General features: G+C 37.1%; 1 protein-coding gene across 2 annotated transcripts in view; it reads right to left on the minus strand.

Annotated features, from left to right (window-relative positions):
* Nucleotides 1-15,589, minus strand: part of PPP2R3B (protein phosphatase 2, regulatory subunit B'', beta) — a 51,309-nt gene that overhangs the window by 21,814 nt on the left and 13,906 nt on the right. The window contains exons 1-2 of one of the 2 annotated variants that reach the window (XM_010287649.1): nt 14,284-14,588; nt 79-264 (exon numbers count right to left, since the gene is read on the minus strand). In XM_010287649.1, the coding sequence (XP_010285951.1) occupies nt 79-264; nt 14,284-14,430 (333 nt within the window). In that variant the 5' untranslated portion in view covers nt 14,431-14,588. Of the gene's footprint in view, nt 1-78; nt 265-14,283; nt 14,589-15,589 lie in introns of those variants that run through there. The other variant, XM_010287648.1, reaches the window with a different exon arrangement.

Genomic DNA, 15,589 nt, shown 5'->3' on the forward strand with positions numbered 1-15,589 from the left:
TAAAACAAAGCACACCGAACTCATGTTTCCTTTCCATAGGTGTACAGTACTAAAAGCAGACAGCCAGCAAGTTCTCACCTTTGCAACCTTCCCCATGTCTTCTAACGTTGCCCTCTCATTTGGAAACTCAGAGAAAGTTCTCTCAATTTTGGCAATCACAGCATCTATATTCACTTTTTCCTTAGGACATCCTCGAGGAAAATAGAAAGTTGGAATGTTCTGACTAAGTGATGGTGGCAAACTGTCTTCCTTCTTTGTCTGAACCTAAATAGATAAATACACATTTGACAGTCAGGTACAATGAAATCACGTATAACAGTCATCCTCAGATGACTTGAATCTCTTGGTATTTTATGTTACAACACACCTTCAAAAAGATTTCTGATGATAGGCTGAATAAGCTATTTAAGAATTGGAAAAATTCATGAGTATTTCCAAAACCTGCCATTTAGAAACATTTCTAGGATGTTAAAATTTAATAAAAACAACTTCAGTCTTCAACATATCAAGTTTCAATATTAATACACTAGCCAGCTTCTTGGAGACATCTGAAATAACTCAGGTTATATTATCAGTTTCAGAAGAAAAAATGTCAACTTCTAGCTTAACAGACAGGTCATAAAAGAATTTGCTTATGAAATATTTCCATTTTTACAGGTTTGAACTTTGAAATAAGCATGACAACTTCATAACAAACCATGAACCTGTTTAATTTAGTTACAGTGAAGACAATGTGGCTGGTTTGTTTGGTTTTTTTTAATCTTAAAAAATGCTTGATTTTATAAAGGTAGTAAATGACTCCTGCAGCAGGAGTATTGTAAACTATACATAATTATGGCATGAGAGCTTAGAAAACTGTTTCTCAAGAATCTGTGATATACTGTACTACTAAAAAAAAGAAAGAAGACCAGTAACAAGAGAAATTATTTATTTAAATGCATTTAGCCTCAGTAAAAAAGAGTTTACCTTGTACTTACGTTTCCAAAAGGCCAATAAGGCAGAGAAACAAAGATAACAAGCAAAGTAACAACAGAGTTATGTGGCAACTGAAAATTAACAATTCAGCATAAAGTCTTTCATCCCAAGGCCACCGTTCAAATGTAAAAATAATGGTTAATGCTATAAGGTGGCTCATCCTAGTGTTAAATATGTTCCAGATCCTGAATTCCATCTCTCATTTCCAACCAGAATTGGGGTAAAAAAGAACCGCCCCCCCCCAAAGTAAGGTTATTTTATTTTATTTCCCCTTTTCCCCATTTACAAGATCTGCCTGGATAGCCACTCCCATGCAAGTTGCTCAAATTGGCACCAAAGCAGCAGGTGTTCCAGTTCTTCAGAGATGCCCAAGGAGGTGTGCCTCATCTGAGAAGAGTGTCAGTTATGGACTACTAACAGCCCCGAATGTTTCGGGTAACATGAGGTAAATCAGTATTTCGAGAAAACCTAGTACAGACAAGGCATTTTTAAAACCCAAAGCTAGGAAAATTCAGAGACTCAGACTAAAAACCAGTTTCTTTTGAAAGGAAAAGGTAGGGGCAGAGGGAAGACTACACTGGAAAAGGTCCCAAGAGAAGAAGAAAGGCTATCAACAGAACAATTTGTTCATTGGAAACTTTATCAGAAACTGCTTGCTTACTTCAGATACCTCAGAATACCAAATAAATTTTTCGATTAGTCCAGGTTAAAAGCTTTGTTTAAAATGCACGCAGAGATCTCAGTTCAGGATTTGTAGTAAGAGCTATTCTAGTATGTGTAATTTCCTTGGGTGTTATTTAAGACAGTTCTACAGTAAAAGGTTTTTACTTAGTTTTCATCTTTTTGTCTGTTGTAAACATGTTCCAGACCAAGATTATGAGGAAGAAATTAAGCAACGTATTCAGAACTGAAAATAGATGTATATGTGAAGAAATTTGATTTTTCTAAGATAAAAATGTTACGTTTAAGCAAGCCTGACTGAATTTGGCGTGTTTGATGTAAAATTATCTAATATGTATTCTATAAAACAGTGTATTTATTGAATTCTAAAACCAATTATAGATTACAAACATCTCACTGCCAGACAAACTAACTTCCTATATTGAAAGGTGTTGCTTATTCATAGATGCTGGTTTCTCAAAGTCGGTGAAACTATAAAAACACTTCATTTGCATTAGAAAGTGTATGACCATAATCGCTTCTGATAGATTTATTTGGTGCCTACATATAGGCCTCTAGTGACAGTATCATCTAGGGCACAACCCAAAACACCCTTGAGTATTCCACATGGTATCCAGCAGCCAGCTCCGAGCACAGTTCTTGTTCTGCATCTGCCACATGGATGCTCTGAGCACACTAATGCTTCTTAAATGCCACTAGCAACTTGCTGTTGGACAACTGAATTGTACTGTTAATGTCAGTCAACACAGGGATAAGAGCCTGTACCAAAGAAAGAACCAGGTCATCCAAAACTATCAGCTCCAACTAATGCACTATAAAGTTAGTATTAAGTATCCCCTCCCACTCCTCACCTTCCCAAGAAGGGCCAGGGATTCTTCCCTTCTCGCAGTCTGAATCCCACCTGACAACTGACAGGGTCCTTGTACAACTGGGACTGCTCTACTGCGTGCACTCTAGTGAAGGAACGTGTGATGCTAAAAGGACTCTGAAAGCTCCACTGCTTTCTACAATTTCAGCTGGTTACTTCTGCAGATGCACATACTGTAGAGCTGATGAAGAGAGTCAGTTCTGTTATTTCAGGGCAATCAAAATGCACTAACTGTGTGAGATTAAGCTGTTCTAAAATTAATTATAACTTTAACCAGGGAATTTCTGCATTAACAAGAACTGCTAGAAGTCTGCTAATACAAGATCTTTGTATGGAAGATCTGCAGCAACAGCCCATTACTCTTTTTATACAACTATTCCATTTCAGTGGTCAATTTAACATTTAGAAACTGATCCACATTTTCTTGTGGCTTTAAGTTAAAGCCCTTAATACTGGTATCAGTAAGCTAAACTGACAAAAAAGACAGGTTTGGTAAGTAAGATTTTTACTGCAAGTTGCCAAGAAACAGCATAAAAAATAACATGCTTGGAGTTAAGGATAACAGCTGTATAAACTTGTAACTCACTCATGCAAGCAGATGCATGCTGCAGTGTCAGGACTGAATGGCACATTAACTGTGCAATAAGTATACGTAAAGTCCACAATCTGTAATCTTATTACAAATTTCCACTGGAATTAAGTTTTACATAAAAGATGGGAAGTGACGATACCTTGAAAACTCCTTGTTTGTAATAATGTAAACAAACTTGTGTAAGGTTTGTCTATAAGAGAATTCAAAAGGCTTTTAATCCATAACCAGTTTTCATTCCTGACATATACAATCATAACTGTCCACAGCTATCCAACACTTATTTGCCTTGACTTTTACAGAGGAGGAAGTGGAAATTTATATCCCACAGGGGTCACCATTCAAAGGGCAAGCTTCCCATTTTATTTTGCAGCTCTGCAGATCCTCTTCCAACTGTTTTCCAGCAGTTCTTTATAATAATGGTATAAAACCATTATTATAATTACAATATAGTAATACATCAGTAAATACAAGGGAACATGGATACCCCTCATTCCAAAGACAGAAGTTCAGTCTTCTTGCTAGATAGTTTTATTTCTACCAACAGATGAGTTGCACTTGGCAGTTAACTTGATTCTAAACAACAGTGAAGACAGCGGGGATTTTAAAATGGGGTGCCTTTTTCCCCTCTCTCTCAACTGAAAGAGCTGATGCTATGATGGAGTCATTCAACAACAGAATGTATTTCTGAATTAAAAAGGAAGGGGGTGCTTGTTCACAGATATTTGAAGACTGTATACTCAAGTCAAGTCTAGATCTACATCTGCACATAGAGACTACCACCCAGAAGTACTGAACCCCAAAAAGGGGTTGAATATGTAGATTCAAATGCAAGTGAGTGAAACCTCACTTAAAAAGGACTGGCTGGAAAAGGAAACAAGGTAAATATGAATGTAATATTTTTAAACAGCTTACTGATTAAGACACAAGTTAATTGAACTGATTTGGTATTTGCATTGTTTTGACATGGCTACAGAAAAATATATTTTCATTCAGAAGTGCCAATGCTTTCTAGTATCTGACAGACACCAACATCTGTTACGCATATTTCTCTGGAAAAAAACATTTATAACATATTTACAGAGTTCGCATTCAGTTTTTGCTGTATTATTTGACATAAATTTCCATAAGGATGTCCATATTAGAAAAAACATCAATGGAATACATACAACAGGTCAAGATAGTAGGACCCCAAAAAATTCTACAACACATGTATGCCCAACTTCACATTAAGGTTTTACTAAGAAGTGGTACACCACAATCCCAAACAAAAAATGGCATTAAATACTGAAATTGCTATAAAGAGATTTTTACCTATCAAATAGGTAAAAGTTTGATTCAAATCCTTAGTAATTTTAACTAGGTAATTAAAAAAAGGAATGTTGCAATACTTTTCACATGTGCAGTGCAGAAGTTAATCTATTTCTTCAATAGACAGGGTCTTCTATTCTTATATATCAGACTTTATGCTAATGTTACCTGACTAAAACAAAGTGCATAATAAGCTAAGAGGATTTTATGCAGAGGTATGCTATGCAGCCTTTTAAATACTAACATCTCTGCAACCACCCACATACAATGTTTATAAACCATCCAACAACAAAAGCAGATACTGCATCTTGATATACAATAGAAAATGGAAGTCAACACTGAGACCCAAAGGACAACAGGGTGATGAGACCCAAATGCTGTTTAGCACATGCATTTGCAAATTCTAAGCTTATGCTACACTTTTTTTTTCACGAAAAGTCTCTCTTTTATTAAGTTCAGTAAGTTCTTACAGAATACAAGGTGTCCTACAGTCTATCAAAGTTACATTCACAATTACCATTTAATTAAAAGGTTATCCGTTAGCAGGCTCAAAAGGAGTACCTAACCAGCCTTCCCATCTCTGTTTTTATAGCTGTCAGTTTAAGTCTAACCAATGAAGTCACAGGAATATTTTTGTTTAACTTACCATCTATTTGATTGCGCAGTGAAACTCAACATTTCCCTCTACATAAGCAAAGATATGATCAGTAATTTTATGGAATTTAAATCTTGAAAACACCAGATAAAAGATTTATGCTACTATTGTCTAGAAAAGGGTTCAGTCTCATTTGGAAGGAAAAGACTTTATAAAAATGTGTTCCAAGACCTCAAATATTTCGGCATGTTAAAGTGCCTTCAAAAATCTGCTTCTGGATAGGTAAAGTAAGCTTAGTACCAGAACTTCCCTCAGGACAACCCAGAGAAACATCTCTTCTGTAACACCAGCTCTCTTGACCTTGTGGTAGACATTTAGATTTCCAACTATCTAAGTTAAAGAAGTGACCTTTTTTTCCTTATACTCTTCATTAGCCTCTTTCTAGCCAAATTAAAAGGAAAGAATTATTACTGCAAGACTTCACTGACTGTACCACTTCCCATTCAGCTTGATATGCTTAACAGTATTTTTTCCTCTGTGAAAGATGATCCTTTGACAACTGAAAGCTTTCAAAATTAGAGGGTTTTTTGCCAAGCTAGATTTCTCCAAAATCTAGGTATTGCCCTGAAAATAGCTTAAAAAGAATAGTTTAATCTGAAAGCCCAATAATAAAGTTTCACAGCACAGCATAAGGCAAGCTACACCACTGGACACCTGCATCTTCCCCCTCCTCCTGCCAATAGAGTTTACTGATCTTTGTGTCAGCACTAGTGATGGTGCATCAGGTTGCTTCAGGTCACCAAGACAGCTAAAATACAAAGTTAAAAAAAGCTATTTGTCCTCATCCAATCTCACACAGTTGATTACACTTAGAAGCAACATGGTTCTGATATTAACATAAGGAAGATTAGAGGAATGCTGTGGCAGTGTCAGTTGAAATAAGCTTACATTAGGCTTAAACCCATGCTAAGATCATGATTCATTTTGCCTTAGACAAAGTTAAGACAGGTGTAAATGATCAAGCTCAGAGACACACCTACAGAGAATAAACCTATGCTAAAAACAGGTGTCAGGGTATCTATGCAATGTCTTTCCTCTGGCAACAAAAGTTTTGGTGCCAGTTGCTTCTTCCTATCCCGAACTTCAGTTTGCTATCCTTAAGTCACTGTCTGGCAGCTGGCTTTGGATGTGCTATAGAGACAAATTTTATCATACACTCTCCTCTTTGCTTTCCACAGTAAGAGATAAACATCTATTAATTTTAACCCTGATGCAGTTTTAGACTAGCTTACTTTTGGTGTTAGCCTTAACTCAGATCAGTTCTCTGATCCAGTCTGGTCTGCAGTCACTTAGAATTTGTGCTACAACAAGGGGAAGGAAATGGAAAAACTAATACACTTTTCCATAAAATTCTGCCCATATACCATTAGAAGAAAAAAGTACTTCGAACTACACTGTTTCTGATTTTATACATGCTGCTCACCTGAGTTAATACTAGGGAACAGGGTTCAGTAACCCTCCCAATGCAGTCTGTGTTCCAGCTAGCAATTCCATGTCCACCTTCAAATTCTGAACAAATATGTTGGAGTCTCCTGCCTGTGTGCCAGGTTGTGCACTCATCTCATTTTTACACAGATTGACTGCTATTATCTCACTTATGCTTGTTCTTGGCAGTTTACTCTCAAGCCTATTTCTGTACAAAATTTTATGGTTATTTGGTGTTGTGATTCAACACAAATGATAATCCTCAATGCTAAACCAACTTTACTTTTGTGACTGAGCCATACACTGCTCTGTCCCATTTTGGCAGAATTAATCTGCCCTGAGTTTCTGGGATTGACATGTTCTAGCAAGTAGCAATTCCAAAAGCAAATCAAAAAAGATTCAGTGAGGTTTAGAGCAGTCAGGAGTCCAGGATCCTTCTTCATGTTACAACAGTAAAAATGGAGTTTAAGGAAGACCCTAAACTTGCACTATAGCTTGCAGAAGTACTCAGAGAAATATGATGGACTTATAACTAGAGTTCCATGGCATAAAAATATATTCAATTTATTTGCTATAAGCATATAAAACCAGCTCTAAGATTGGAAACCTTTTGTATATTTGGTTTAACTATGTCAAACTCATTGTGTTCAGAAGTTCATAGTGCAGACACTGTTACTGTAAGTTGAGATGAAACAAATGGTGAATATAACCGATTTGTTTCCTCTTCCGTCCACAGACAACCTGGGTCAGGCAAAAATCCTTCCTGATTTGGCAGCTGGTGGCCAAACTACAAATAGAAAGCTCAGAAGAGTTAGTTGATGTGCATGGTGGCTTTTTTTTTTATCACTCAGTGTAAAATTCTACTGTACCTTTAGTGCAGTAACTCAGTAGTAATGTGGTCCATGTTGAGAGCAAACATCAACTTCAACAGCAAAAATCAATCCTTCTAGAGTATCCCTGGCTACGAAGTGGCAGGGATAAGCATCTACATTCATTTCACAATTTAATGTTGGAATATTCAGCTTTATTAACAAACTAGAATTTAGTTCTATTTTGTCACTGAAATACTGTTTGTATGGTAAACTCTGATTTTGAGGTAAAAAAAGATTTTATTAGTTGCTTGCTACCTGAAGCTAATTTCTCAAGACAGCAGAGTAAGAAGCATTTCAGCTAGCTCCTCTCAATTGCATGATAACCAGGGAAAGAAGCACTCCACCCAGTTTGAGTGAAATTGCTGTGGTAAGGGCCATCACTGGATAGCCTTGAAAGTCTTAGTAAAGCTTAAAGAATTCTTTCAAAAACTTTTGATAGTGGCACAATTATCAGTAAACATTTTCCCCTTGAATTTAATCAAGCCGTATCTAAACGGCCAAAATGAGCCTCGAGAATTCCACGCAGTGGAAAGTAGCTTTCTATGTTCAAGCCTCAGTATTTCAGCAGGGCATGCAAACTTTACACCATCTACACAAACCTATTTGGGATAGCGTCTTTACTCTCATGGTGGAGGACACAGTAGCTAGTGGCATCCAGGAAAAGCTTCCGCCCAAAACTATGAAATACATTCCATACACACCACCTTGCACATTAAAAGTAAAAACATATTCAACTAAAAGCATTTGTAAATGGTCACCACAGACAAGTCATATTACACGTACACATACAAAAGCAGCATGCAATAAACAAGCAAGCACAAGAAAACTTTCAAATGGTCAAAAGCTCATTTTCACAACTTCAGGGAAGACAGAACTCTCCGAGATACATCAGTGTCACTTTTCTGCATGGTACCTAACCATTATAGCATACACTTTCCAATCTCCTCATTTTCAGTAATATATATATGCTGTGCTAACAGATCTTTTACTCTGTCATTTTGGAAATACCAGGACACTCCTGATTTGCAGTTTGGTATAGCTGACCTAGACAAACCATGCAGTCCTGTTGGGAACTGAAGTACGCTATTGCAAATGCATTATTGCTGTACAAACACCTGCAAACACGGCTGCATATGTTTAATTTTTTTTTTTTTGGTACAGTCACATAGAGCTTCAGCGTCAAAAAAAGTTCCAGTTATGAAGTTAGAAAGCATTTAATGATTTATGAATAAATGCCCTGCGGTGGAGATGGAATAGAAAAAGGGAGTTACTCCCCCCACCAAGCTATGAGCACAAGAAATCTTTGCATATCACATGCATGTCCATCAGTAACTTGCTTTGTTGACAAAACTTTTTCCAAAGGCTTTAGAGGTAGGATTGTCTAACAGTTTGCTGTTGTTTACCAGTGGAAATACTTTTTGTCTCTTCTACCTGCCCTGCTAATTTACAAAAGGAAAAAGGCACAGATTATAAAATGAAAAAAGCAAGATTCTTCAGGAAAAAAAATCTACCCTGTGAAAGGCAACTTCTTCTACGTTTTGTGGTAAGACAGAAGTAGTGCAAAAATATTAGTCACTGGCTGTGAGCTGTTGTCGAACAGCCTCCATTTTAGGAATTTTAGAAATTATGTCAAATCACGTATCCCAATCACTAATATATCCACTTTGTCATATAGTTGCAGCTTTCTCAGAAAATACTCCAGTTGTGGGTTAAATCAGTACTCCTATTCTTTACCAGTGTATTCTGTTGCCCCAACCGTTTTCAGGAGACAAGCTTGCAAGATGCTTTTAGTACATGATCATATTGATTGCAGACAGCCAGTGGACCACACTGGGACTCACTACCTACAAAGGAGTCATGAGTGCCTAAACATCATTTTAATGGGGAAATACTGACAGTCAGTTACACCTGAGGCAATTCTAACATTTGTCTATGGAAAACAGCCCTTGTCAGGACAGGTCATCAGTTCAACATCAAAAGTAACAAACAGGGCTAAGACAGACATCCACCTAATTCTTAAACTCTGCAATAGCTTCTCATCCTTCCATGTTTACAACAAGTTTCAATCACTCAATGCAACTGAGCTTAGGAAAACGCCACTCAAACAAGAAAAATATCAACAAGATCTGCCTTGTTACCAAGCTGCAGAGTCAATAGTTGGAGCAAGTATTCTGTCAACTTCTTGTCTGGCAATGCCCTAACAAATTGTGATTTGGACAATTGCAAAAACAATCTGATATCCCTCTGATCCCCTTCTGATCCTGTAGAAGTTGAAGGATATTTTATATGAAGATGCGACAAACTGTTTCAGGCTTTCTAGCATACAAAGTACTACCATCAACAGTCATAGAACATCTACTATTAGTGATTATAAAGGTATGGGAAGTGTGTTAAAATGGAGAAAAGACTAATGAAACTTTTATTCCAGGGGAAAAATAAAGAAATCAGAACTCTTCAATGTCTGAATTGTTGGGTCAAAAAAACTTAGCTGCAGAGGCAACTGACATCTAGACTCTTAAATCATGCAGGAAAGTAAACTACACCATATTGGCTTTTATAGAGAAACAGTACATATTCGCATAAATTTATTACCAGCCACGAGCAGGTAAAGAAGCTGCTACCACAAGGCAGCAAATAAATTTTAAGTTCGAACCTGCAGTCTCCACTGCAGAAGTGGTAAAAAACTACCAGTTTGCTTACAGCTTCCTTTAAGAGGCTAGAGCTTAAGACCTGGCAATCCATTAGCAAGGGACCATTTATGGAAAACCTCTCATCTTAACTAGCCAGTCTCGAAAGTTAGCTTACATATTTTCATTCTATCTTAAACATTGGCATCTGCTCCAGAATATTAGCATTATATCAGCAAACTAGCATTAAGTGTAACTATTATCTGCAGGGATGAGATTTCTATTCCTCCCTCTCCTGCCCACTGCCCCAGCAAATACTTGCATTTTGTTCTTTAAAAAAAGCCTTTTTGCCCCGGTGCAAAACTGTTATGTAAAACTGGACATTGGGTCCTCCCTCTGGTGTTAAAAGGTCTGCAAATTACATTAAATTAGAAAATTGATGCTAATAGGAAAGCTGGCTTGCCAGAGACCTCTAATTGTTACACAACCTACTTCTATGGCTATGGTTGTAAAACCAACTGCCTCACTTAAACTTTCCCTCAGAGAGGGGAAAGTTAATCTTCATGACTGGAGGTATCAGTGCACTACAGCACAACCACATACCAGCACACATTAGCACCTACAAGCTCTGCATTTGTTGCTGTCTTGAACATGCCACGAGCATTTATGAAGCATTTTGGGAACACAGGAGCGCAAAAGTGATCAAGAGGCACTAGTGTCTACACTTACTTCACTCAGAAGGAAAGCCAATCTTTGTGAGGCACTGCAGAAGTCGAAGAAATCGTTCTCATACAGCTGACATAAATAGCCTGCGTAAGCAGCATTTAGTATCATTAACAGGTGGTAATGGAACTAGTAGTTCTCCCATTTCCACACTGAAGTGTGATGCATATAACTACAGGAATCACCAAGTAGTAACAGCAAAGGTATGATGCAGTTAAGGTATCAGAAAATACACCAACACTTAGTTCTGGCACTGACACTCAGACGATTAATTCAAGATTTAGGCCAACTGGTTTTGTTTGGGTTTTGGGGTTTTTTTTGTTTTGTTTTTAAATTATCACATTCAGCACAAATTTATTTGACTTTAAGAAAATCTAGTTTTAAAGTTAGAACTTAACTGTTTTACATTATGGTATGGCCTCTAAGTGGCAAAAAATACCTATTTTCCTAGTTTAGCTATCACCGAGTTACATGGGTATAAGCGTGTCACTGTACACAGATGTACTTTAGTCTGTCATCATTTTGTTTCCAACTTCAGACATATTTTCTTCACATAGCCTGGGTAATGATGCTGCTTCTATTCCAGCTCTGACAGGTAGGGATGTCACCAGCTGTTGGCTAAAACACTCTGCTCAGCTATCAGCAGGTAATAAGCCTTTCAGTTCACATCTTTTAAGTTGCCAGTATATTTGACATGGTGATAGTTTCTTCTCCCTCCAAAGTTTCCAAGAAATTGATGAGCAAGGTGGACACAGTGCCTCTTCAAGTGCTGCATTTCCAGTTCACTATATTCTGTAGGTGTTAAATTACCTAAGAAAGGTCTTTCTTATAACCAGTGTCAGCAGACGATACACTGAAGTTCTGTTGAGTTTTATGCAGTTATATAGTCAAAAGTTCAGTCCCCCAAAGTAATAGAAAATATTTCAACAGTAGTGTATTGTTTTATCTTCCATTTGAGAAACTGATCTTTCTAGAAAGCCCTATGTTGCTCAGTTCAACTAATTTTCATTAATAAATGCAACCACTGAGAAACATCCTGTTATACCACTTTCCAGAGCCACCCACCTCACTACTGGTTGTCTATTTAAAGATTTTGATGAAACTTGATTTGCTACACTCCAATGACCACCCCTTCCAAAACACAGGGGATTACCTACACAGATTACTTACATGGCACTGCCTTGGAATTCCCAGAACCTGTGGGAGACCCACTCCCTTCAACCCACCTCAGAGCAGATGTTGAACCACATGTTATCTCACCATCCACCACCATTACTCAGTTTTTATTTTAAGAGGCTAGCTGTAAAAGCACTAAACCTCTTAAGGAGAATCTGCCATTTGTTTAACAAGTTATAGAAACTGCATGGACATGAGAGTGTAGTATAAGTATAGAAAAAAAGATTGGCTTCCATTTCTGCTTGATTTTAGGATTCTAATTTTACATCATATTCATGAACTGTTCTGTCTGAAAGCCAATATTACATTGATGTAGGAGGTTGTAAACTCCAATGGCAATGAAGCTTAGCAACTGAAATGAGAAAAAAACTTTCAAGTTATTCTACAAAAGCCTTAAGCAGTCGAATTTCAACATGATATTCCTTCAGTGATTATGTAGATGATAAATAGCTATTCTTTGAAATGCACGTAACCCATGTGGACATCTCGAAATTAACATTAACTTGAACTGTCAGGTAAAGAATGTCCATCATCTTCTATACCAAGAGTTATCAGCACTCATATTTTGGTTTTTTTAGATATCGTCAAAAAAGGTCTTCTTAAAATCATGACATTGAAGTGCAGTACCATTTCAAAAAGGAACCTTGGATAAAATACTTTATATGAAAGTGAGGAAACAGAGACATCAGATTTTAGTTTTATACTCCTATTAAGTCTGTTTTGCCCACAGATTTTTGTGTGTAATATAGCATGTGGTTTAACATACATTATTCTACAATTGCCATTTATCCAAGAAGTGCAAGTCTGCCTAAAAATGAAAAATTTTTGTTCATTGTCTGCATTGTAAGTTTATAGCTGGCAGCATGCTAAAACAGAAAAAAACCTACAGATTAGACAAGCAGTTTTTTAAAATACTTAGTTGCTTGTAGATATGCATTACCATACTACATTGAAATGTTTTCTACCTCAACATAAAAAAGCCCCGTAAAAGTGCAAGTGATCCAACCTTCATTCGATGAAACACAGATCAAGTTAAGGGGCACCACACAAGGCAATAATCTGTTTGTTTACAACAGGATGCCATGACTAGACTAAACTTGCTTCATGCTCAGAGGTGCCTAAATATTAAGTGATACTGCTACTTTTCAGTAACTAAGATAGTATTTTCTTTTCCTGCTGTCTCTAGTCAACAAATTTCCTTCTCTGACTCCAGTTCAGCACAAAAGATAAAGTCATAAAATCCTTTCATTCAGAAATTTATGCTGAATGGCATAAAACACAGGGTCAGCACTTGCATTCTGCTTTGCACAAAGGAATAAATACTGCTTATATAGCTCAGCTGAAACAAACTGGAAAAAATAATATAGAAGACAGAAAGCTAACACATTTTTAGGGTCACAGGGCTCTATAGCCCTCTCTTGAAGGTCATCTGAAAGGGACGCTAGTGCACTGAATTAAAGATTAAGTAGCAGGCTATATGAAGAATGATTTTAAAAGCCAGAAATCCTAAGATAATATAATTTTTATTCAAGCTAAACTTTCCTTAACTAAAAAAGCAGTCACACATACCACCACCAATATACCTTTAGTACGTGAATTAGAAGTGAGGGTGAGGTAAGGACAAAGTGAATGCTTTCACATACCACCAAAAGCCTCAGTTTAAGTGTGTTCGAGGAAATAACAACTTTCAGTTTCTCCAATAAAACAGCTGTATGCTTCCCCCTGGCAAAGATAATACCTTTGAACATTTACTGTATAAGTAGTTTTCCTACTAATGATACATTTCAAATGTTTCTATTCTTACTTATGAGCTCACTTTAAAATGTTGGATTTAACTCATTCCTATGAAACAGTGGAGGCACACTTGTGAACCATGTAGCAACAACTGATCTCATGCAAACACAAAGTCCAAAATAAACATAATTTAAAGGAATTCAGGATCATCGTGTAAGTATGAAAGTACCTTTTAACATATTACGGTTGAGTTAGTAAAGTTACAGCCTACTTCAGTGTATTTTATATCCCCAATTTCAGCAGAAGGTAAATTAAAACTCCTGGGGAAATACATACAGATTATGATTCTACAGATTAAGGAAAACCATCTTTAAAAATCTAATAGCATTTCATACACCAACTTTCCACTGCATATGCCTCTGTGCAAACATCATAGTTTACCTATGCTACATGCTTCAGTAAACTCTTTTGTTTGCAGAAAACTACCTGCATAGTCTTCTGAAACACAGAAAAACCATCACACATGGAACAGACTATCGAAATCCTACTAGCCAAGGAAGAACTTGCATGTATTTCCTGCAATTTGCATGGTTGTGAAGGTACAACCGACAACAATAACTTAACTGTTTAAAAACTGAAAGACAAACCTGGACCTGCTGGAAAGCTTTCAGTCTCTTCTTGAATCTAGAAGGTAAAACAAAATCACATCCTCGAGCTAGCAGTGCCAACTCCTTTCTTAGATCAGGATCTTGCCGCAAAGAAATCTCCTTTATCCTCATGCTTTCGGATTTCATATAATGTCTGTGTGCCAGTCCAGGCACTTGAGTCCCAGTAAATAGCAGAGCTGTTGTATTATCACACAGTGCCACTTAAAGCAGCAGCTGTGCCCGAGTTCTGTGATATTATAAGGGAGTCAGCTCAACTTCGCCCGCTCCATACATTAAAGGGAACTTGGCTTGAATCACAAAAACAGATTGGAAAGTCACTTTGGAGGCCTGCCCTTTCATACATGCATTCCCGAAGTCTAAATGGGGCAGTATGGAAAAAATAAACCTGTTTGGAGGAGCATCTATAAAAGTAGCTTCCATTTTTAAAAAAGCAAGCCTTACAGGAATGCAGAGAGGCCAGCCGTGGTCATTTCGTAGCTTCCTCCTCCTCCCATCCCCCTCAGCTTTTCCTTCTGTCACAAAACACTCACTGTCTAGCTTCAATGAAGTACCTCACCAAAGGATAAGGCTTATTACACAGCAATTAAATTCTTTTTAAACTCTTCAGTCCTTTAGAAGGAACCCTATTACACTGGGAAAATGAAGGCAACAACAGAAAAAGCTGCAGACAGACTTTCAGAATGGCTCATGTAGTTTCATGAAATAGATTTTTTTTTTTTTTGTTACATTCGTCTGGATTTAAGTTACTGTATCATAAGAGTCTAATCATTCAAATGTAAGGCAGAAAGAAGTAGCAGAAATGAGGCAAGTGTTACCACAAGGAAATGCTGCTTTAAATCATGTTTTACAGAAAAACTACATTAGAAATAACGATGATATAACAGAATCTGAAAAAAGTTGACAGGATACACTTTTTTGGCTTAAATAGGAGTTTCATAAACATTAACATCCACATACTAGATTGCATACCCGTCACATTTCAGTAGCACTGAAGTTAGAGTCAGCTACCACTCTATTTTCAGTTTATTGAATCTCAAATACAATTTACTGGGGGTGGAAGAGAGGAGGCCATGTTTTAGTCCACAGCAATCATCTTCCCAGAAACAGAAATCTGATAAGCTTTTGTGGAAATTGAAGTGGCCTTCTGTCCTTCCTCCTTCACATTTTTAGGTACATTAATTGATAACTGGTGAAGTTTTCACATTTTAAATGGGTATACCTTTACCATAGCAATCTTTAGGAAACGCTATATTTTGATGATTTCCCCCCCCTCCGCCCCCCCCCC

The sequence above is a fragment of the Phaethon lepturus genome, unplaced genomic scaffold, assembly GCF_000687285.1.
Source record: "Phaethon lepturus isolate BGI_N335 unplaced genomic scaffold, ASM68728v1 scaffold8605, whole genome shotgun sequence".
NCBI lineage: Eukaryota > Metazoa > Chordata > Aves > Phaethontiformes > Phaethontidae > Phaethon > Phaethon lepturus.